The 25,906-nt window shown below is 38.0% G+C and overlaps 1 protein-coding gene across 1 annotated transcript in view; it reads right to left on the bottom strand.

The window, feature by feature from the left end:
* Positions 1–19,101, bottom strand: part of ADGRA1 (adhesion G protein-coupled receptor A1) — a 263,104-nt gene extending 244,003 nt beyond the window's left edge. The window contains exon 1 of the mRNA XM_032116446.1: positions 18,834–19,101. Coding sequence (XP_031972337.1) covers positions 18,834–19,054 — 221 coding nt within the window. The 5' untranslated portion in view covers positions 19,055–19,101. The remainder of the gene's footprint in view (positions 1–18,833) is intronic.
* Between the last annotated feature and the right edge of the window lie 6,805 nt (positions 19,102–25,906).

Genomic DNA, 25,906 nt, shown 5'->3' with positions numbered 1-25,906 from the left:
ACCCCAGGCAAAACTTCCAGGCAGAGTAAGGCACCGCACATTCTTGCTCTCAAGCGCCATCACAGCAGCTTCTGTATTTTACGGCGTGATGAGGAAAAGGAAATACCTCCTTCTGATCACCATCACCTCCATCCCAGGGGATGTCAGATGAAAATACAGGCAATAAGCACAGGAGATGCTCAATCAATTTACTTATAGAATACTGAGCTTCCATTCTTGGCTGGAATGTCTCGGAAACACTGAAAACCCATGACAAGTGACCTCCCCCAAACCCCTCCCTCTCATACCTCTGCCATAAGCCCCACAGACTCATCATTCAGTCAGGCCTGGAAAAGCAATACAGGGATGCTTTTGTTTATCATCAGGAGCTATTGCCATTTTATCACATCTGTGACCTCTTCGGCATAAGAAGAATAAATTCTTTGGTCATTTCCCTCACAGCATGTGCAAGAAACCCAGCACAATCATTCTTCTTCGTATTACTGCAATGGGAGAAAATGGCAATGACATAATAGGTAGATGTGAAAATGCAGTAAGACTGAACGAAGTAGAGATTGATCATTAAGCCCTACCTCTGACAACTAAAGAGGTATCCAGTATTTACCCAAAGGATGGTTTTCCACTATATTGACAATGGTCATCTGAATATTAGTAGTTTACTGCTTTCTTACAGAAGCTATGCATCACCACTGCTCCCTCCAATTTTTCTTTTTTTGCTATCATCTCAAAAATAATAATCCTGCAACCTAAAGTCATACTTTGAAAATGACAGAATTCAGAGACATATTTGCCTGGAGGACCAACAGTCTGACTCCCTAAGGTGCTTTGTTTTGTGAGGATTTTTAACTGTTCCTAAATATTGAATGTCATTTATGAACACCATCCACATGTGTCTTACCAGAACCAAAAATGACAGAGTTAGCTATCAAGGTACAACACGAGCTTCAATTCCACAAATCATTTGTATCATGAATAAAACAAAATTTTCACTTTCTTTCAACTATACTCTCTGAACAATATATACTACAGATAAAACTATAAACTTAGCTTTATACAAGACTACAGATTTTGGTAAATGCTAAAATTAAGTAAACATGCACATTGTCTAGGGTACCCAAACCAGAAAGCAAATACTGTAATATTGCATTTCTGTCACAGACTACACATTTCTTACGGTTAACCTAAAAATTGTATTTTGAGTATCTTTAAAAATAGCAAAGCAATGAACATTCTTTTATAAAATTGATCTTGATTTTGAATGCTGGATCAATTACAAAGAGATGATTTCTCACTATAGGAAATGGGAATTTATCTCTCTCACAAACATGATTAAAATGAATCAAGTACCATGCTATCATCTTGCACAAAAAAACCTATTGATGTATTTCTGTCAGACTGGTAGAAGCAAGTTTCCCCATTCTGTATTCATTAAAGTAAGATCTCAGTCACCTTGAAAGAACACAGAACATGTTCTGCACCCTCTGTTCTTGACAAAAATTCCAAATACTGCAACTATCACTCTCACCAGGCTCATAGTACTAGTGCTTAAATATACAATTGATGTGTCCTGGGAAGAATTAAATTCAGAAAAAGCTTGGTTTAAGTCATTCAATATCCTTTTATTAGAAATCCCCAAAGTATAACTTTTGTTACTCATGTGCCAGCTCTTGTTGTCAGTTGGTATTTTCTCAGCTTGGCTACTGTCAAGATTTATTGACAATAACATTTGGACACATACTCCATCAAAATGCTGTATAAATATGTACTGTATTGAGGAAGTCTTGCAATCTTTGATCATACATGCAGTACCATCAGCCCTTCCCATACAGACCTCACTAATGGTGCCATTAAACTGATGTGACTTAAGAAAGTTTTTCCTGTGAAAATGGTTCCTGTTTGCAGAAATGGGCAGCAGCAATAATTTTTACCAACACCAGAGTATCAGGATAGCATCTGGAGAGACTACACATGAAGTGAAGAGCTCTGATCAGTAGAAGGGAACAGCAGCTTCCTTTAATGTCTGCAGCATGGATGCCATAAAAACATTTCAAGATCCTGCTACTGAATTCTGGCAAATGACTTTGTTCTTGACTACTTTTATAATGGTTTTCACATTGTCTTAGAAAGCCAGTTTTAAGTTACAGAGGAGAAAAAAGCTTGCTGGCTTCAAGTGTTTTAAATGTTTTGTGGGGTTTTATTTTTTCATTTTTAAACACGACCTTTCCCCCCAGCATATGCATCACATCTCAATTTAATTCCAAATTATTAGCGGCTGTTTCACACAGCAGAAAGCTGAAACCTAGCTGCATTATGAAATCCCCTCCTTATATTTTTACTTTACAGATTGAAGCAGCAGTAATTTAATTGTCTAGAAAGCATTTGCGATTAAAGAACTGTCAGCATTAAGATTTCTCTTTTCCTCTAATACCTTGGATTACTCCTGTGGTATTAGAATTTTGGTATAATATAATGTATATACTCATACCTTTTACACAAGAGATCATCCATCGATAATACAAAAGTAATCCTAGATTACATAAGAAATTACCAGTGATTCCTCAGGATGATTTATATGTTCTTTTAAACAGTTGTCATTTCACTAAGTAAAACACAATAATTTTGCATGCACAAGATGTAGCTCTTGGTTCTCCAACTAGCTGTAAGCTTGATTGAAAGTGACATGAAAAAAACAGACATCTAACTTGCTCAGCCCCTGTTTATAAATTACAACATACTACTTTCATTGTTGCATAAATTATTTTTAAAAGTACTAAGAAAGTCTAAGAGGAAATCTTTTTAATATGGCTAAAAGGTCGCATTTCCTAGTACAGGAAAGAAACAGTGCCAAATTACAGAAATAACTTTTTTTTTCAATTTAAAATACAAGGTACAGAAGAAGACCTTCAAAACAGTAGCTACTGAAACATTAAACTTAATGAGTAACTTAAAGATCAAAGGATGGTAACATTCAAATCACAAAGCTCTTCATTACTTTCATCTCTGCAAAAAAGCTGCTATACACTGACTTAGAGCTATACTGGGTTTTAGTAACATTCCCTTTACCAACACCCACCACCCCATAAAAAAAACTACTGGCAGCAACAGACACTGAATGCAGAAATACAGTTCATTACAGAAACACATAGACACTGATTATTTTTAAACTGCAACTTCTTATGCCAATATATTTTTTGTTGTCTGTATTTTTTAGGTAAAGTGGCAAGGATTAAATTTGATGGAGAAACGGAATCAGTTGTGTACCATCAAATAATAAACAAACACCATTAAAATCACTGGATTTGACATCTCAAGAGTTAAATTAGAGCCAGAGTATTTGGCAGAATTCAAAACAGAACTATTCACAGATGAAGTACACCTGGCGAACACGTTTGCCAGTGTCAAGCCAAAAGACACTTGGAAACTATCCAGCGCTGAGTACATCCAAATACACAGTGTACTACTGTACAGTCAACAACACTATTTTGATACTAGCAAGATTCTACTCCTGTATTAAAAACAATGAGTCATGTTTACAAGTATTACACTAGATTGGCAGCTTCTACCATACAGAAAGAAACATTGCATAGATTGTCTTGGTATTTCTATATCTGTACCCAAAACCACTGAAATCGGGGGTTTGGTAGTATTCATGTAAGTACACGTGAATACATACTAGAAGTAGATTTTCACCAGCTCATTTATTTTAATGCCCAGAAGAGATCAATATGATCATAAAGCTGAGAACCTCTCCCAGTAATAAACATGTCAGGCCACTAACTTGGTGAAGTTTTATAATATTCAGTCTTAATTTAAGAAAGTAAAGAGTTTTCCATTGAAGTTCCTATGTCTTGCAAAGCTTAATTACTCTCACTTAGATTTTCACCGGCATTCTTATTCAGAATGCATTTGTTTTGAGTTCTCAATGACTGTATCTCATTATTTCCCAAATTAAAATATCTTTGACATCAGACATCTTTTCTTCTGGGACATGATCAAATAACCTCCTAACCTCAAAAAACTACAACAGATTTATGAGAACACATTCAAGGATACAGCACAAATTTTGTAGTTTTTAAATCATGCTTGAAACTAAAATATAACACCTTTTTCTGGTCATCTCTTTCTCAGTAGTAGCAAAAAAAAGTTACACTCCTTAATTCTGCTTTGTATTCCTTACTTTTGGATCCAAGATCATACTATCACTGCACTTCTAGTAATATCACACCAGGAACAGATGTTTAACTGATTATGCACCATTATAATTAACTGCTTTTCAGTGACACAGTTTTGGAACTGTTTTCTGGAACATGCAAGTGCAAACTATTTTCTTTATTCTGGATATATGACAACATTCTTGGCCATGTTAAAATGAACGCTGATCTATCGAGTCCAGCTCGCCAAATGATCCGTGTTACTCTACAGAGCTGCCCCAAACTGTAATCATTTCATCTGGCTCTGTCTTCTGAGAACTTTGTATGTTCCATCTGGATCATGAATAAATACTCTGAACAGCAACAGGCCATCAGGAGCAGGTCAGACCAAAATTCTTGTAACTCACTGTCCTGTCTCTGACAGTGGCCAAGAGAAGGTATGTGAATACACAAACCACAGCAAGAAGCTCGGCAGCTAACCTACTTCTAATTTCTTATGAAACTCCAATAATTTTTTGCCCCCTCAGTCCTATAATATGGAAAACAGTGAATAATGTTCCCTATTTACTTTTAACACACTTTAGAGGTTTTCAGGATAAAAGCCTCTCAGCTATTCATCACTCCTCACACACGAGCTTTCCCACAACTCTGCCTATTTCTATACCTTTCCTTGTCCTGTTATGCCCTTTTTGACAGGGAAGAATCAGAGCTGTGTCAGCATCCAAGATGCAGGTGCACCACTGTCAGCTCACACAGCAGGAACAAGATGTTTTATTCTGTCATGCAAGTTGACTGCTGCTGAGTTTTTCTTTTCACAGGGTGTATCGTCCCTCCAGAGCATCACTCCTGCAGATAACAAGTGCCTTGTTCACAGTCAATCAATGTGCAAGCAAGTTAAAACATTCCACACACCCCTTTTCACTTAGCATTTATCAGTGCTGAATTTAATCTGGATTTTATAGGAATCTTCTTCTTGATCACTTAAATTTACAGAAAATCACAGAAAATCAAAGGAGGAAAAGACTTGGACAGCTAATGGAATATTCATATGTTCAAGACATCAACGAATATTCTCAGCTCCATTTGTTTAAACACTGGCAAACTAACCTTAATAAAATATTACTTGTTCAGTGTTCTATATGTCTTTTTCTGCAGAGTAACTACTATTAAATACAACACAAAAACAGACAAAAAAATACTATTTTAACACAACACTTGCAAGCTCGAAGTGAGCACACATTCCCCTATAACCACATCGTCACTCAAGGCTGGGGAACCCTCCAGGACCCCGCAGCATCCTCCACTGCTGCAGGATGGCCTTTGACTCACTGACAGCAACAGGCACATTTCTCCAGACCTGTAGAAAGACCTTGGCAGAAGAGATCTGTCTCTGATGACTCAGCAGGATGTCCTCCGTGCAGTCTGTAAATCCTCAAACCATGCAAGCAGACTGATACACGGAGGAAGTTATCTAAATTTTAAGCATTTTGCCCTGCTGTAAAAAGCACCCAGTTGATGGGGTATAAGCATGAGGTAAGTCTTTCTCTAAACATCTCCTCTTTCAGGGTTAATCTGGCAGATAGCAGCCACCCTGAATGGTCAAAACTGGCAAAGGCTTTCCTGCTGAAGGCTCAAGGCGAGGACTCTCCTACTCCTCGGTTACTGGAAGGTGGCTCCCATAATTTACAAGTTAAAGAACAAAACCAAAACACTCTCCCCTGCAAAAAGCACACTGGACAGAAACAGTCAGCAGTACGGCACAAAATCAGCAAAATGGTGCAGAACAAAGTAAAAAATAAAAGGTAAAAGCCCAGTGGCCTGTCCTGAGCCCAGAGACAGGGATGAATCTCAGGTTTTGTGGCCAGATGTTCAGAGAGGATCAGCCTCATGCATGTCCCACAGAAAAAATGGGGAGAGACTATACCAAGGAGGGAGCAGCATTACAGAGAGACTTCTAGACTGGCTAAGAAGTACAACCCTGTATAAAATAACATTGTCAATGTTTTAACCTTTGTTTCCCCCAAGTCAAAAAATTCAGGCTCAAAATCAGAATTTTTCCACTTCTAGTTTCATTCATTTTCTTCCAGTCTCAGATTAATAGAGTGGTGACCCATATCCAGTACGTAACAAAATCTACTCAACTTCTTTCAGCATATTATAACTATAGAATAGAGTGAAAGACAAAAGTGAAGTGTAATTCTAAGTGTTATCAATCAGCAGAGTCATGCTGCAGTCTTTCTGAACAAATACATTGCCAGCCTGAATAACCAACGAAGATTATTTTTAACAGCTGAAAAATGAAATTAAAAAAACCCCAATGACAAGCACTCTTATACCTTCTGAAACCATTTACCTCCTCCAAAACCTTTTTTCACTGGCATGCTGTTATTGCAATTTAGCAGGTTTTTTTCTTGGTCAGACTATCTCCCTCTCTGCTTTCTGCAGTGCCAACAACTAAACAAAGCACAAAATACTGGCCTCAACACACAAGGAAAATTGAAGATGCTCTTATTGTTCAGGAATACAGAGGGAAACAGGAAAATCTATCAATCTGACACAAGAAAACTAGGCCAACCAATGAGAAAGCTGACTTTGAACTTTTATTCATTTTTCATTAATCCAAAATGTTAAAAGCAGGAATAGAGTTTCTTTTATTTTTCCTAGAAGACCAAAGCCTTTTCCCATGGATTGAGTTAAATATAATGATTTTTGTTATAAAAAGAAGTTTTATCACTGTTCTCTCTTCACAGTGTTGAAAACAGAAGAAAGCACACTATTAGTAGAATAAATTAACTTTAATTCCTGACATTTCATCACCCCCTTACCTTTCAGCTTACTGGCAGTGACTAACAGATAATAAGAGAAAAGCAGAGAGATACAGATCCCCCTGTTGAAGACCAAACCTGGTCCATTCTCCCAAGTTTGAGAACCACATCAGCTCTGACTGAAACAAACTGGAACTCAGAAATAAACAAAAGTGAGACGGTTCCTTGCCAGCAGGCAGTTGAGCTGTGGTACTTCTCGCCATGGGATGCTCCAAATGCAGGGAACTGGCATGGGATCTGCAGGGGGACTGGATTAGGCTGTGGAAAACCAATCCATTTTGGTAAATTGAATGCACAGGAGCTACAACTCTGAGCTGTGACGGAGACTAGGAGATCCTTGTGGAAAATATCACAGTGTTACTTTACTGTAGGCACCTGCTTTAAAAATTTTCAGTCTGGAGACAAGATACTGGGATATTCCACGGCTCTTTGGCCTGGTCCAGGACAACCACATGTATTTTTATTAATGGTACAGACTGCAGAAAATGAAAAGCTGTGTAACCATAAACATTTCTGAAGTCCATTTATCATATCCTCAAAGTATTATTAACTGACAATTCACACAAAACAGCAAAGCAGCAAGCAAAAACAGTCAGGAAACCCAGCTGCCAGAGTTCTTCAGAGTAAAGCTTCTTCCAAAGCTTTATTACCTATTCCCATTTCAAAAAGGAAACACCAGCCAACCAAAAAGGCTAATAGACTAACTAATCATACGGAACAACTGGCGCAACATGTAATTCAGTACCACCATTTTGACAGAAACTTTCAGAGAAAAAAACCAAACCAACTTGACTTAAGTGCTATTTAATAAATGATTACTTGAGGGATATTATTTGTTTAAAACAATTGCTCTGCTTCAGCTAAAGAAGTACTTTGGAAAGCTAGCATTAAAAAATTATTTGCTCTGATATTTTCCAAACTGAGGCTTGGCATCTAATCCCTCTTCATTACCAAATAGCTTCATAACCATGTATTCCATTTGTAAAGTAGTCACAATAACAACACCAAAATAGTTGACCTTAGTTCTTCAAAGGTAACTACAGAAAACAAAAACTCAAATAGAATTTAATTACACAGAGAGCCAGGCAACACAGCCCCTCAGTCTTATTAAAAATATATGAAAATATATGGAGGGTATTTTCATTTGAAGTAATTTTGTTCAATTAGCAATACTGCTGTATTACTTATTTAAATAAGAGATGTTTTTCCAGTCAGCAAGTTACTGTTCAACTGTGTAAAATTGTTATGAAGGTCATTTCATAGACCAATTCACTAACTGACTTGTTATTAAATATAGGCACAAATAAATTAATTAGAATTGTTTTTAAAATAATTGTTTATTAGAAAAAATTTATAATTATAATTAATAATCATGAAGTACTTTGCAGCAGTAACTCATGTGCTCTAAATGCAGCAGATTGTAATTTATTACATTTATTTAGCTCAGGGTTATTTTCTATTTCATCAATCTATATTGCTGACTCTTTATATTGTTATTTATAATTTTTAATTGTGCAGAAAGGGGAGAGAATTATGAATAGTACAATAATAAATGACTTTTAATATGTTTTTTCCCCCACATTTTATGTCTTAGGAATTTCCTTATTCATCCTTTTATTATAGAAGGGAAAGACAAAGAAAAGCGTTAGAAAATTTACTTTCTCTTTTTCTGCAAATCTCATTTGTTTAAACAGAAAAAGACTTCAGAACTAGAACATCTGCTAGGGCTCCAAAAGGACTAGCAACTATATAAATGCACCAGGTAACCCTTAATTTAACAAGAATAACAGTTGGAATTCATTTTGTACACTAAGTCACAAAAATAAATACCAAACATCTATGATTGACATCAAGTCACTTTTTGACGTTCATATCTCAAATGTGTTCTCATCTGCTCTTCCTCAGGTATACTTGGGATCCACAAAAAACAGGTCCTCAAACTATAAAACCTTAATGTGACCCTACCAGCACTGCTGCTGAAGAAAGGAAAGGAATGCAAAGGAGAGCATGAATCACAGAAAAAGAACCCAAAGAAGAACTGATGTCTTACTGCTCCCACCGGATGGACTTAATATTCTTACCAGTCTCCCAACATTAGAGGAAAAAAGTATAGAACTTCCCTCCATAAGACCCTCACATGATATAGCCCAGGAAAAGAGCAGATTAATTTTCCAAGAGCCTACTGTTTACTAAACATGGAGGGATAAAGAAACAAACCACAGATATTATTCTCACATGCACCAGCAGTTTAACAGCTACCTGAATATCTGGTGTCCTAACTCCCACAGCTTGACTCTGTTTTCTAAGCCCATGTAATCCAAATTGCTTTAAAAGTTATAATATCATACTTAGAAGAGTTACTTGAAGCATAATGTGATAAAATTTTGCTGTTCTCCCTCTATTATCTTGCTATAGGTGAGATGCTGTGTGACTCCATCAGGGACTCCAGTAAAACAAAACTCTCATGATGACAGTGGTGGTAGAACAGAACTCACGAATGCCTTCCCAATATAAAAGCCTTATAATGATGACACCAGTTACTGAGAGATTAAAACATTGTTTTCTTCCAGTGGAAAGAAGGTTCCATTTATGCATTTTGACTGTGTTTCCTTTCTTACATCCTGTGTGTAGTATGGATAGAAAGTTGTGTCTTTTACAAAAGTAGCACAAATTTGTCAACCGTTACCTCAGCTGACAAATAGCCACAGCTGAGAACAGTTCATTAACCCGATCTAATTTAAGATAAAGATTTGTGATAATTATGTGAATAATACTAGCTGTGTCACAGAAGAAATGGATACAGTCCCTTAATCTTAGATTTGCTTATGTAAACTTTAGTTTTATGGCTCAAGAACTGCATGGAGAATAACAGCACACATTAAGATTCCATCTTTATCACTGTAATTATTTGTGTTACACACATTTCACAGTTTTTCGAGGACAGTTGCAATACTGTTTGAATGTTGCCACAAAGGCGTAGAGAAAACTGGAAATTAAACTTTTCCTCTTCCCTTCAGCACAGTGCTGGGGATAGAAAACAACTCTGATCATTGTGGCTGTTCCCTCAGCGGTGTGTCCGGTGGGTCAATATAAAATCACTGCTTGACACGACCACATTCAGACCTCTCTACTCCACTAGCTGCAGTTCTAATGGTAAGTTCTAAGGAGGCAGAGCTAAAGATTGAAAAGATTTTTCTTGTTTCTAAGTTGTGCAATAGGATCAACTCCATCTGCCTGGCCCCAATTCCAGGCACGGCTGAACTCCAGGACTTAATTCAGATCTCTCTAAGGACCCAAGTCCTCGCTTATTTCAGTTCCACTCATCGAGTTCAGAAGGATAAAATGAGTCAAGGATCAAAGGTGATGAGGGAAGATGTAATAGAGGGTTTTAGAAAAGCAGAAGAAACTGGGAAGTCATGCAAGTCTAAAGAAGTGATGAGACCGCGAGCTGCCAGCAGAGCCTGCAGCACATGGCAGTGAAAGTGCAGAGGCTGGCACAGCGGTGGAGCACAGCAGAGGACCAAAAGCAGAGCTGATGAGGAGGGAGACAGGTTTATCGCTTTTTTAGAAACGCACTGGCAGTCTGCAATTCATATAATCAGTGAACAAAAACAAGATGCAGATGACAAGATAAAACAGGCAGAAGTATCAATAATAATAGGGGGAAAAAGGAAAGTGTAGAATTGAAGGATTCTGGCAATGGGACAGATGGGACTAAGAGGATGGTCCGTGGAAGACAAAGAAATAAACATTTTTCTTTGTGGTGCGAAGTTCCCCAGAGGAGACACATGTTAATGTATAAAGATTCACAAGTTCGGAGTTCACAGGAGTTAGGAGTGCTGGAAAATTTTATTTCTCAAAACTGGTAATAGCTTTTGGTTTTCTTTTCCCTCTCAAATGCTTGTAGGTTTCCTCTTGTGCCAGATTGTTAGCATATTCCATTAGAGAAACCTTTCCTAACATTTCAGTATACTTCCTCTGAAAATTGTATAAAACCTAATCTGATAATAAAGTTGTTCACAAACAGATTATGATATTCCACCCCTCCTCTCTCAAAGAAACTGTTACCATGCACATTAATTTCTAGTGCAAATATCAAAATAAATGTTGCCAAAGAACTACTAATATACAATAATATTACGTTTGATTCTTCCATTACGTTTTTCTTCACGTTTTCCAGGCTTGGTTTTGTTACTACTACTTTTAACCTTATTTTGCATTCTATAATGCAGTTTGGTTTTTTCTCAAGTCACAGTACACGTAAAACCTTTAACCTCCCAATTAATACTTTTGTTTATAAAACATGAGTTCTGTGGTACAGGCAATCTCACAAAGAGAGAGGTTTCATGAAGAGACATCATCTTGACTGTTATTAATTCTTCAGTAAACAAGGAGAATCATAAATGTTCGTAATTTAGAGACCTTGACTTACCAGGTTACTTGAAAGTCACAATGATACCTTAACAACACAGAAAATCCATTAAACGTCACTGTGTGTTGTACGAAGCCTACAGTACAAATGCTGAAAACACAGCCCAGTATCCTTCCATCCTCATGAGTTCTGATGAGTAGCCACTCAGCAAAGGTAAGTTTAAAATACAAGTTTAAAAGAATTTGCTTACTTATGCACAGCTATCAGCAAATCCAGATTCTATATGATCTAGGAATAAATCTCAGGTTTTTGCGAAGACTTACAGGTCTCTGAGCATAACACCCATAAACTGCTGTGTTATTGGCAGAACTGTTTATGCATTTGACAAACTGCTGTTCAGATAAGACGATATCCAACTAAGTACAGAAAAGAAATTGTCAACAACTCTGCAAGACTGTAACAGAAATTGCAAAAGCAGTGCTTTCATGGCTAACCATACCTTCAGAATACCCTCAAATGAGTCCCAGGCATGAAAACACAGCTGGAACTCATTTTAAGAGGAGGGTGAAGAATGGCATGTTGCCACAAGAATAAGAACAAAGCCTAAACTGTGTTCCCCGTATTACATAATTGCTAAAGTAGATGAAAAAATGTTAATACTATAGGTAATACAGAGGTTTTAGCCAAATTATATTTGAGAAGTCTAGAAGCAGACAGCAAACTTGTGACTGATCAAAAATAATCACAGTTGACTGGATAAGTACATACCCAACCTTTTCATGGTTTGTATGCTTTCACTGCTGTAAGGGTCTGGTTATTCCATTAGAAACATGGAAAGGGAAGAAGTTTAGAATCAATAGGCTATTTTTCCTCAAAAATCTAAGTCAAATGGCATAAATAGCAATTCTTGAAAACATGCATAAATATTATTGAACAGTGAAAACCAAGCTGGCAAAAGCTCTGGCTCTCAGATGTGCATGAACAAAGGGCATAAGGTGCAGATACACAAATGTATGTTTCCTGTTGGCTGCTAGAGCAGAAGTTCTGCCTTGGTAAAGGTACTCTGCCCTTTGACTTTCAGATTTATGCCAGCTCTGTATTATAAAACCAAGGCAAAAGACACCAGTGAGGGAAGTAGGGATGGATAAGCTGAAACATGGTTGAATCCAACAGCCACAAAATTTGTGATGACAGACGGTCTCAAATAGGGAGAAACTTTGCACAAAAACATCGTTTTCTGTGGCTGTATCTGCCCAGAAATCTTCTAGGTCTGTGTTAATAGTGAAGTAATAAATGGGCTTCTAGCGTCACAGGTGCTAATGTGATTCTCTTGTTGTAAAGCACCTAATATTTAAATATTCATGAGGATGCAGAAAAATGATAACATACATAAAATTTTAAACCTTTGGAGTTTCATTTTAATAACATTGTTTGGACCTCTTCTTTCTGGACCTTCCCCATTCACCTCTCTCCTAATCACTCCACCACTCCCTCCTCTTCACCTCACCTGGTGTTTCATTATGCTGCCAAGATATTTACAAGGGGACAAGGAAAGAAAAATATACTTTGAGACATGTTCTGGAATGCCTTCAAAAAGAAAAAAAAAAAGGCATCACATTTTGAAATCTTTTAAGAACAATCCATTTTAAGGGATGACAATACTTTGGTCCCAGTGGCCAGCAACTCATGCTGTTTCATATAAAGGCAAATTCCATATACATAAATCACCTTCTCCCTGGCACCAACTGACTGCAAGAGATGAAAATATACACACTTCAGAAACTAGTTTCTGTTGCACATATCTTTAGATAGGTAAAATTAAATAGATTTTATTAATATTAGGCCCACATACCAAAAAAAAGGAAAGATAAGAGAGCCAACAAGATATACACTAAATCTCTTCCTGTTTAAGGCAAACAAGGTCAGTAGCCAGACAACTGACAAATTATACCATATCATAAAACCCCAGCTTCATTTAGCACTTCTCAATAGGTATCACATTATATAGCCTTAACTGATAAAACTCCCTTCCCACATGCGTTACTCTCCCCCTGGCTAGCTTCACCAGTTTATTTTTACCTCTGGAATGAAACTAAGTGTAAGATCACAATACTGCAAATTTCCTAGTATGCAACAAAAATAGGACTTGATTTCTACATTAAATTACCAAATTAATGAACTGTTCAATACTGTGAAATAATTTTATCTGTTTCCAGATATTCTTATCGCATTCTCTTACACAAACCACTTTCCTCAAAAAAAGTTACACTGAAGACATAAAAGCACAGGCACTCTTTAAACTCATGATGTTTACAGTTTAATAATAATGGAGAAAGAAGCATCAGGATGACTCGCATACTTTAAAAAAGTTATGGTACATGGTAACTATTAAAGTAGCATATATTGGACATTATTTGCTATGAGAGCTCTATCTTCGTTAACAGAATTTTTTTCACACTTCAACTAAATTAGAATTTACCTACAATTTCCAATGATGCCAATGCATCAGTTTCATCCAAAAAAGTAATCCCTTGGAAGTGGTCATCCTGCTAGTACTTTCTGCTATTCCCAGGCAGAGAAGAGAATTCAGGTGCAGGTATTTCCTTGTCAGAAATAACAACAATAAAATACAGTGTGGCCACTCTAGATGAGTATATAACATGTAGTATCAAGGAAGATTAGACTAATATTTGAGTAATGTTTGAAGACTTTTCACCTCTAGAACCTTTCTCTTCTGTATAATTTGCTTGCCCCAACTATCTGTCCCAGACCTTCCAAGTCTTTGGCATATTTTATGTAGGCTTCCCTATTAGGAGTTTCTTTCACAAACTGTTTTTTCTTTTTCTTTATTTAAGAGTTTCAGAGAAGTGTGTATAAATATGTATATACACATAAATAATGGAGCAGGAAACCTGTTTCTTATTCTTTTTTTCCTGCCACTTTGAGTGAATACAGTAAGCTAACCAAGGTGAAAAAGTTTGCAAAAACCTTTATAACAAGAATCAACCTACCTTCTTTAATAACGCTGTTATTTACAAATTAGCAATGCTATCTTCAGTCTCAAATCAATAAAGAAGAATATGTGAGTTTTAAGATGTGGAAATAAAACTACTAAATAATATTTTTTGTTCAGTCTTTCTTCAACTCTTTGTTTGCTTTGGCTAGCTTAAATGCTGAAGTCTTTGGGACATAAAGAACATTTTTGTGATCTATTTTAAAAACAAAATGCTTGTATCAAATAAACCATATTGATATACCCTAAGCTGAATATAGGAGTGTAAAAGACCAGACATGAAAAAAATGCAGTAATATAATAACTCTAAAGAAATTCCAGTAGACATGATATAAATGAATGTGACATGAAAGTAATTTTGGGACAGAGAAAAGTGGGGCAACGCTGCTTTCAGAAGACTATTTAATGTTTGTGAAGTGCTTTGAAGATGAACGCCCCTTCGTACGTATTATGGCTATGGATTACCACTGGAGCCATGTAGCCCTACTCTGAAATTGAGATTCTGAGGAACTTGAGACAACCTCCAATTCAAAGACAGAAGAAAGGCATAGACATAGAAAGTACTAAGAATCCTGTATGATAAAGAATTGCTATAAGCCATACACTACCATAAATTTCTTCATTTCTATTATGACCATTTAAAATTACACCTTTCCATAGGTGTATCTGTGGGTAACATTTGTAAAAATATCAATCTTCAGTACACTTGTTGTACTTTCTTTTGAATTGAGGGAGGAAAAAAAATAAATGATGCTACTATTAGAAACTGATGGCATTTATAACTTCAAAGTATATTCTGCCCGGTGATACTAAGACACATATTGAACTGAGAACTTCCAAGATTAAAAGGATAAAGTTTTTAACACCACTTGACAGGAAAGAAAAAAGTATATAAGTAACCTATCAATAGACTGTCCAGTAGAGAATCTAATCTGCTAATTCCTGAAATTTCAAACTGTAGAAGTTTCGCATTGAAAAAAGCAGCAAAAAAATTTCTCCACATAACCCAAATTTCAGCAATTCAGTCAAAAAGTTTAACAACTAATTTTTCTGTCAATATAGAAGAGAAAGAAGATTGCAAATAGTCTTATTCCCTAGAGTTACACTTTAACAACCCAATCACAATGATGAAAAAAAAAGTAAAATGTTGGTTTGATACAAGAATTCTCAAGTATTCAGCCACAGAGTCTAAAATGAGAAAACTACATTATCCTGAAGTGATATGATGACTCCTTGTTGGGTCTACACTTCAGTGCCTACTGAGAGTGAAATGGCACGAGTAGATCCCATAAATTAGTGATTCAACAGCTGTATTCTTCATGGAAAAGAAAAAAAAAGTAATTCCCTTTCTCCACCCCATCCCAAAATACAAAGCACAGAGATGCATCTTGCAAATCCATAAGGACTAGAAACCCTTTTAACAAGATACATGAAAACACTTTGTGAAGCTGCAGCTAAGTTTTTCTTTTGATCCACATCAAGCTCATGAATCCTGTTTCCAAAGCAATAGAATACTAAATACAGACAGTGAAACAGAGTCCAGAACAAGGGGGTTTTTTTGTTTGTTTTGGGTTTTAATATAAAATAAAGAGGAGAGAATAGTTGCTTTATCAGCTTATATTTTGATTATATTTCTAGTGTGATTGTTTATCATTGGGAGCATTCAAGACAGTACTGAATAGCTCTAGTGTTCATACAATTTCAAAGAAACTCTGCAGACTTCCCCACCTCATAAGCTGGAAAAAATTGGTCCAAACCTGTCCAGAATAAGCATTTCTTCAGTGACTTCACACTAGTTTGTAGTCACTGTGTGTGATTGTGTCAAAGGTATTTCTAGTAGCAATAGTTCAGTACATATATACCATAAAGAGCCTAAATTGTCAAACTCAGACAAGGTCCATGGTCACTTAGGTGAAAGAACATTAATTTGCTGATAAATAACATTACTGAGCATGTAAATGAAATGTTACACATCTACAGTGTCATCTCTTAATGACTTAAGAGATAGAGCAGAGGTAATTCCCTTTCATCTCTGCAGAGCAGTCACCAGAGTTTGGTTTCAATCTTGCCTTCCAAAAGATCATAGCACTAGGGAACCAGCATCCCTATATAATGAATAATCTGCCCCAACCTCCCCAAAATGTTTATTACATTGGTTCATTACAGTGTTACTGCATCTGAACATATATTCTTTTATTCACCTCTATATTTCTTAATTGTTAAAGCTATCCAAAGAGTTATGTTCCATATGTTATAGCTCTCTTTCTCTCTGTGGGCCCATAAAACTGAGTGGAAGCAGGCAGCATCTACCAGAATATTCTCTTTTGCCTGTGTCTCTTATGCAGCTACAAAAACAAATGTAAGAGCGCTAATACTTGAGCTCATTATCATTACTTTCTACAGCTGGCCAAATCCCACAAGTGTAACTTATTTCATAAAAACCAGTTTCTCCTAGAAAATCTCAGATATATTCAGTCAAATTTTCACCTATGTGTTCCAGCTACTGAAAACTACTAACACAGATTTTAACTTTTTTTCCTTTTTACCTTCAATATTTAGCTTTAAATTTACTTCTTGGAAAGGAAAAAAAAAAAAAAAAAACACAAAAAACAACCCCCCCAAAACCCCACAAAATGAGAAGAGAGACTGTAAGAGGAAAGGGATAAGTTTAGGTGATATATGGTACTATACTTCTCCATGTGAAATACAAAAGAAAAATAAAAACTGTATCTTCTATATCAACTAAGGCCAGCTAATCAGCTCTCAGGTCAACAGATATTTGCAATTAAGTTTAAAAAAACTAACACAGTACCCTTCTAATGAGTTTTGATCAAGTGTTTCCCGAAATAAATGTGTTTAGGGTGATAGGATCAAGTTTGCTACTGGTGCCTTAAATCATATGTACAAGTGAGCAAATCCTCCCACCTACCACTTCAAACACACCACCTCCCCTGTTCACCATTTCTCACTTCTGTTTCCAATTCAGTTTCTTTTCACTGCAGTGAATACATACTTCTGTTGATCTCATGGTCGGCTGGATTCATCAACTGGTATTTACCTCAGCAAAAGTTTCTTAAAAACCTAAATATGACTGTGAATCAGTGTTTAGGAGGAAAACCCTTTGTAGACATGCTGAGTGTGAGAGTTTCTATAGATCTTTAACCAACAGGAAAAAATAGTTCCTGCCTGCCCAAGACGTCGACATTTTATAATTCTGGTGAGTACCACCTCTAACTATATAGCCAGTTATACAAACTAGAGAAGTAGCAGTGAATTTATCACCGAGGTTAAAACTTATGCTGGTAAATAATGCAATACACTACACCAGCCTATTGAAATTTAGTTGGAAGTGCAATTATTGTATCTTGTATAGAAGCAAGAGTGTCCTAAGTAAATAATCAGCATACGGATAATCAGCATCAAGTCACTCAACAGTTATAGCTAAGACTGAACTGGAGCATACATAGCACATCTGTACATTTACAAGCACAAGCTCCCCAGATGTTACAAATTACTATCTTTACCAGTTGCCTCCTGAAAGTGTTGACTTAAAGAAAATGCACTGAACAGTGGAGATGTTCACAGCAGGAATTGTCAACAGAACTAAATTCAACAGTAAAAGATGTGTTGATATGTGTATGATCTAAAGGGTAAATGTCACAGAGCTATTACTGCTTGGGTGCATTACAGGGACATTACTTTCAGCTGTACTTGAGGATACAGTCACAGAAAGTTCTACTACCTTACTTGCAACATACTATTTATTCAAGTTTAGCTATGTGCAACAGGCAACAAAATATCATAACCTAATTCCTAATTAAAAAAAAAAACCAAAAACAACCCAAAAACCCAAACACCATACCCTGAGTCATTTTAAATTACCAGACAGCTCTGGATGGTATTGGAGATTTGGAAGTTTCATGGTTGTACAGAAACTCATGTTTAAAAAGAAGCCGTCAAATTCCAAACTTTATTTAGAGGAGATGAGAGAGAAAGGAAAACCAGTTAATGACACAGCAGTCCAGAAGGCAGTTCAGCATTACCGATACCATTCATTTATTGCCCGGACAGTGTGAGCCCATCCCGTTGCTGGCTGAAAGGTACACCAGAGAGCTCCATCACTTCGGCTACCACTGACATTTCCCAAACCGCCGCCCGCAGCAGCGTGCAATTTACACCAGGGAAAGCCCAGCTCCCCCACTTCGACCCAAACGCCAGCCGGAGCTTCCCAGCTGAGCACAGGGGGGAAAAAAAAAAAAAAAAAGAGAGAGAGAAAAAAGAAAAAAACAACCCCAAACTCTCACAGACTTTTTAAAAGCAGGGGCAGGGCTGCAGCGTCCACGGAGCGGTTCTGCCGGCTCCGGAGTGCCGGGCACGGGGTCCCCTCGGGCCCCGCGTCTCCCCCGCGCCCCTCTCCCCCGGGGCACCCCCTGCCCGCGCCAGGTGCGCGCTGCCCCGCGGGCCGTACTCACAGGGACACGGTGCGGTTGGGCAGCACGGCGGGCTGCAAAGTTTCCACCAAGTCTCCGCCGGTGCAGACCACTTTGATGCGGAGGGCCGGGCGGCCGGGCCCCTTGGCGCGCTCGGCGGCGCAGAGGCAGCGGTCCACGATGAGGTCGGGGCAGTTCCTGCTGCCCCCGCACAGCCCCAGCGCGGCGGCCAGCAGGCAGAGGCGGGGGCACAGCCCGCGCATGCTGAGCCAGCGAGCGGGAGCCGCCGGCTGCCGCGCCGCGCATGGCACGCGCCCGTCCGCGCCGCTCCGCGGGCCCCTCCACGCCTCCTGCGCCCACCCCGCCCCGCCTCTCTCGCTGCGGCCGGCTCCGCTCCGAGGGATCCCCCCTTCCTCCTCCTCCTCCTCCTCCTTTCTCCGAGGAGCCGCCGCTCCTTTCCTGCCGCAGCCCGTGCAGCCGCGGCGCTGGGCGGACCCCGCGGCGCTCAGCGAGCCCCCCCTCCGCCGCCTCCCGCCGCCTCCCCCGGGGTCCGGCAGCCGCAGCCCCGGAACGCCCGGAGCGCCGCTACCTGCGCTCGGTGCCCTGCGGCGCTGCCAGCCCTGTGCCCCCAGCGCTTTGGGGGAAACCGGACAGATGCGGCACGGACGCGCTGCAGACCAAAGAGACCAAACAGACCAGGCACAGGGCAGAAAATCGCGAGCTGGAAAAACTGTGTGAGTCGGGAATCTAGTTTTGAAAATAGCCACCTTTGCTGCCGCTCTTGAGAAACCTGTGTGCTAAGTGCTGTTTGCACCTATGGCTATGGGAAAGGAGCTTCAGGACATGGGCAAGGGTCAATGTAGACCACGACAGGACAGTCCAGCCACTGCCACCGGGAAGGGTCCATGCAGTTAGCTGACTTCAGACACCTCAGATAATGCTGTGAACATGACCTAAATCAAAGGTTTGATCAGTAGTCAAAGACACGTCATCATCCAGGTCAACGAGCACGTTTCTTTCCGACTTGTATTTCTCTGTCATTTATGGCACACGGTGGCTTTGGAGCACTCTCAGTAGTATTTTGTGATCCGACTAGTAACTTCTAGGGTAGATTTTCAGCATCAACTGCAAGCTACCCTGTTGGGGGTTTTTTTGCTGGAAGTGAACAAAAAAATTCCACATTGTAACAACAACTTCCATTTTTAATGGCCTTTTACTAAAAGAGCAAGTTCCTTGCCTTCACTTAGTCGATGGAGACTCTCAATGCACATTTTCATTGCAGGATCTAGGCCAAAATTAGTAATAGTCTGCCATAGCTATAAAGCTGTTTTAAGAAATTACTTGGGTTTTATAAAATAATATTGTATTATAGCCCCTTAGGGAAGATTTGTCTTGCACATTTACAGTGCCTGTTATCACTGTGTTCTAATACCCAACTGAAGCCTTTAGGCACTATAGTATTAATAAGTGATAGGAGGGGTAGTGCCCTTGTGAAATTCAAGGCTACTAGGAACTTTTTCAGGAACAATCTTTTTCTGCACAGTTGTTGATTTAAAGAATCATAAATATTACAACCTCTGCTCTTTTATTTTTAAAAGCAAAGTTGTGTAAGGCTTACTGGCAGGCAGCAAAGTGGATTGTATTTCATGAGACCACTCAACATTGCTATGGTTGCATGATGTTATTTATCATAAAGAAACCCAATGTATTTAATTTTAAAAATGGTCTTCTAGCTTTAAAAAATCCTGTCTCATCCACACTGTTTTTGAAAGTGCAAGTGAGGAATACGCATTTATTGAGATGGTAGCATAGATTTCATACAGTGTTAACCTTGGTGATAAGAAATGGAATTTTTCAGTCAAACTCAACCATTAAACATATGCTAGCAGAATTTTAATGGTTTTTCCTACCTCACTGATACGGAAAGTTTTTTTTTAAATACTGTTTCATTAGGGGATAAAAAGGTTTACAGTCACATTGAAGCTATCTATCAAATTCTAGAGTAAAGGTAGAAAAGGGATTATTCAAAACATTAGAGGCAAAAAATAAAAGGAAACTCCCCTCCACTTTCTAATCTGTCTTCTTTTTTGCTTTATTACAAATTTAGACAAAAAGTTCAGCCATCTTCCCTTTTCTTCACTGACATCTACAAGTATCAAGAAAGTCAAAATTTTATGATGATTTAAAAGCACAGGTGATAGTTCCTGCCCTGAGATCTCACAGTCTAAACGGTTGCCTGGACAATTGAAAAAAAGGACCTGAGCACCTACAGAGCTCAGCTGCTTCAGTTGTCACCAGCCAGCACAGCAGAACGTTTGGTGCTGGCAGTAGCTAGTCATTTTCACAGACTGTGAAAGATACAACTTCCACCCACTCATGATATACAAACAACTAAATTTCCCATGTCTTGGGAAGGCATTACAACCCCAGATTCCCTTGTAAGAAGGGAAGAAAAAAGTTGTGGCACTTTGATTTGAAAAGCAGCCGACATTGCACTGTGTTTGGGTTCCAAAGGTCCAGTTTTAGACAAACTGTGTGCCTACAGCTTGGGTGCCTTTGGACACTTACACAGCAGATACATGGGACAGGTCATGAGCTCCTTAGCTGGGTGTTGGTGTGTGCAAAGAGAGAATTATGAGTTTATTGTGAAGTCAAAGATACGTGGAGAATTTAGGTGTCCGTAATGTTAAATAGAACTGAGAGAAGTTTTTCTAATTCGTATTTGAACTTAGACCCTTCAATTTTCTTAAATCTTTCTAAACCTAGCCCAAAGTTATTGCACACGTATATTGAAAGGACACACTTTAGGATATCTCTCCTTAAAGTTTTCTCTCTTGGTTTGGTCAGAAATCAGAACACGGTGTGTGCTGGTCTACTTTTTCACACAAAACCAGACACTGAATCTTAAGAAACGCTTGAGGAGTCCTAAAATGCCAAGTTCTGGTTAGACAAAGTTCCTGGCTGACAGAAACAAGACCAGAGATTCACCTGAAACATGAAAAATTTTCTCATTTTAAATTTTATTTACAGTTAAATTCTTGCTTTAGTTATTCAATTAAATCATAGAACTGAGGGATACATTTTCTTAGATCAAGGAAGTAAGAAAATTACTAAATATTCCTGTTTCCTTTACATTTTTAGTTCCAAGCATCAAAAGTCCTGAAGTGTTTTTAGTAGGTCTGACCATGTATCCACACACCATGACCTTATATACAGTACTTGAGACAAATTTTATCCTGTGACTAAATGTGTAAGTGTTAAAAGGGAATGTAAATTAATTTAGGAATATAATCCTAAAATTATATTAGCCTGAATGAATATGAACAACATTAAAAGGAATCAAAGATACAGGTGATTCACTGAACTACAGGTTTACATTTCATTTAGATCATGTTCCCAAGCACAAAATAGCAGCAGCACCTGCTTAACATCACAGGACATTACACAGCAATTAAGTAACAAGAATGTGTTATACAATAATAGGAAATATGGGGAGGCAGAATGTAAATAAGTGAATTTGAATTTTGTCAGGATTTCAAAATTGCATGTTAGTATTGGAACAAAGCCATGGTAACTTGAATAACCACAAACAGGTTTTGGTCATGGCTTTTGTTTCATTTCTTATCCAGAAGTTGGCATCCTACAGCCCTCTAATTCCTTGAACATTGACCCTTTATTGATAGTAGTAACACAATGCATCATTTACTTCATTTCCTCCATCACCTCAGTATCCCATTTCTATTCCATCATGACTGCATCATATGCTACTCATCACATCAGCATAGCACAAATGTCTGTAAGCTTTGCAATACAGTGATTAAAAAAACAAGCCTAGAAATTATTTTATCTAGAAAAAAGATATGTAAAGTAACTGGGAGAAAAACAATCCAGAGTGTGTTTCCTCTGGGGCACTTGGAATCCTGTAAAAAGATATTATTTTTAAGGTGATAGAGGAAAGAAAGCAGAATGGATAAAAATATGCAATACAACATTCATGTAGAAAGGACCCAAGAATTTTTACCTTCACACATGATGAACTAATAATACCTCAGTATTAGAGGTGGGATAATCCTGATCCATAAATAGTCTCATGTAAGGCACTGGTGATGCCAAAACATAGAGAATAAATCAACAAAAGCAAAGTTGTTCATATTCGTTACCAATCACTAGGATAACTGGATAAAACTGAGTGCAGAAACAGACTCTCAGCAAAACCATCCTGAAGTTATTTAACAGGCTGAGTAATCTTTTAAGGAAATATGGAAACTGAGTCCTTCAGGACTGGAGTAATTAGAGCAGGGAATCATAAACTGGGGGAACCATGCTGTGTTAGAAAGAACTGACAAAACAGAATTTCCATTTCTGCTATTCTGCATCAGTACAGGCAGAAACACCTCTGTACTGGTTTTATGTTAAGAAATTATAATGTAAGAAAACTTCAACTATCATTGCATTGCTTCCCTTCTGTTTAGATTTCTTCATCATATTCACATTTATACATAATACCTGAAATCAACTTCAGTCCTCACAGGGCAACAGGTTTCCAAAAAGTTGCATTGAAATATTCATTGAAATAAGGAGGTCCTTGAAGATAGAGACCTTGTATAAAAAATGTGGCTTTATTTGCTCTGTAGCAGAGACCAATGTAAAATTCTGATCAAAACTGAGAATATTGCTCTGAAATCATAAACAAATAATAATACGCTCTCAGTGGGGAGTGGAATAATGATCACAAAAATATCAACAGGGAAATAAATTATATTTGAAGGGAAAAAACTGAAGTGTTTGATATTTCTCAATACTGAGCCAAGTTTTCCTCCAATGAATACTTCAGAGTTATTGCCAAGTAATACAAAGTCCCCTTCCCTCAGAAAACTCATACCTACAAGGGAGTATATGTCAGTGTAAATTTCTGATGACCACCACATACAACTCCAGATGTTGCCAAGTCCCTCAGCTACTTCAGAGAACATATTGAAATTGTTCAGGAATACTGTTAATGGCACATATATTTTCATGTTTTAGCCTTCATCTCTTCGTGCTGTTTTATTTACTTGTGCAGTAGCAGAATAACAACACTTTTGCATGGTCAGCCAAAGGAGAAGCAGCTTTTTTTTTTAACTTTATACCTTCTGAGGTCTCACAAGGGACAGGGTTCAGACTGCAAAACTGCACTGAAAATTGAAATGCTGTCCTGCAGAAGTCAGAGCAGAAAGTGCAGAGGGGATGGCAGCTGCCTTCTGTCCCACAGACCCAGGCATCTATTCCTGCAGGAATGCAGGGCTCTCAGGAGAGCCACCCTTCTTCTCTCACACGTGGTTCCAAGATACACTGGGAGGACATATTTTTGGATGTTGATGTACACATGCCAGTGCTTCTCAGTGTTTTTCATTCCTGAGACACATGGGAATTCTGACTGATTTACCAGCATGCCTTGCATCAGAGTAGAAGCAAGAGAAAAAGGAAAAATGTAGCACCCTGAAAATGGACTATTTTTCAGGTAGATATTTCAAGTTTTATTTTCCTATCATAGAAAAATATTTTTTCTCTCTGTCATCTCCCTGCATTAAGAAGGTCAAATGAGTCTTTTCCACACTTTCCTGAATTATGAAGATCTCTTAATACCCTCCTTTGTGCTTCTAGAGGTGGAAGATTAGACAGTCTCTTCATTACAGATGAGACAAAATGGTAAGTGGATATTCTAAAGTCAGAAGATGGAAAGGGTCAGATAAAAACAGCAAAAGCAGCATGTGCTTGTGCCCATGACAGAGGAGTTGAAGTAAATGTTCTTTAAGGTCCCTTCCAACTATTCTATGATTGTGTGATTCTGTAATTTCATTAATGGACTTAAAACACACTTTCTAGTAGTCATTAATGGAGTTTAGGTTTGTGATGTGGTCAGATGATGATTTCTTCTGTCTGGCAGAAGCTCTGGACATCACCTGGTCCAAGTCTCAAATTAAAACAGCTTCAAAAGTACATTTGGTTGCTCAGGGCTTGTCCAGTGGTATTTTGAATCACTGCACTGAAGAGGATTTCCCTTTAGTTTGGCCATCCTTGCTGCAAAGGACTGTTTTTTCCTTTGCTCTTAGAATAATTTCCCTTGCTGCAGATTGTATCTATTCCCTCTTCTTTTGCTGTGTACCTCTGAAGGAAAAGTTTATCTTTGCCATCTGCTCTTCAGCTACCCATGAGATAATTGAAGACAGCATTAAGATCCTGCCTTTGCCTCCTCTTCTCCAGGCAGAACAAACCCTGCTCTCTCCTTTATAAGTCAGGTGCTGCAGGCCCCCCAGCAATCTTACTGATCCTCCAGCGAGGTAAAACCAGTTTATCAATGTATTTTTCTGCGTGACTATACCATCTTGTGTCAATATATGAATGGTGCAAAATAGAAGTAGTTATTGCTTTATTATTTCCCTTATTAATCAACTTAATGGCAAGGATTTCCAGCAAGCTGATGGGTTATGTGCTATCATTCATGCAGTGAATTAAAAGGACATATTAACCTAACCCATCTTTCATTGCTTGTGAGTTTATTCCCTTGTAGCAAAAAAAGGAAAGTAACGATTTATAATCTGAAAGACAATGATTAAAATCAGAATCTCATTATACAATAGATGCTTAAGATAGACAAATGTTGCATTGCCTGCTACATTTCATCCCTATCACTCACTTATATGGAATCCAATTGTAATGCCAACAGTAGCCTGATAAGGAAGGTTCCATGAATAGCTAGTGATTCTAATTACTTACTAACTTGTATTTAAATGGCCAATTGAAAACACAGGGGAAAAAATTACAAATACTAAATGAGAGCTTTTATTCATACATGAACAGCGATTTAAAAAATAAACTATACTGTGGTTTGAACTAATTTTGTGGAGGATTTAAGTGAAGTCATATTTTGTGGCCAAGATAGAAAGTCCATTGGTAGAAATACTAACATGAAGAGCCAACAGATCCAATTATCACTAGCAGCTGTGCAATATTCTGTTCATATCAATAATCCTGCAGTTCAGCTAAGTTCTAAGACAGTTCCATCTTTTTCCTAAATTCTTTCTGTAAAAGCAAATTTCTGTCCCTGTTGCCTTACAAGCAGAAAGTCACATCTT

This window comes from Corvus moneduloides, chromosome 8, assembly GCF_009650955.1.
Source record: "Corvus moneduloides isolate bCorMon1 chromosome 8, bCorMon1.pri, whole genome shotgun sequence".
In the NCBI taxonomy this organism is placed as follows: Eukaryota; Metazoa; Chordata; class Aves; order Passeriformes; family Corvidae; genus Corvus; species Corvus moneduloides.
This window is presented reverse-complemented; position numbering and strand designations above follow the sequence as displayed.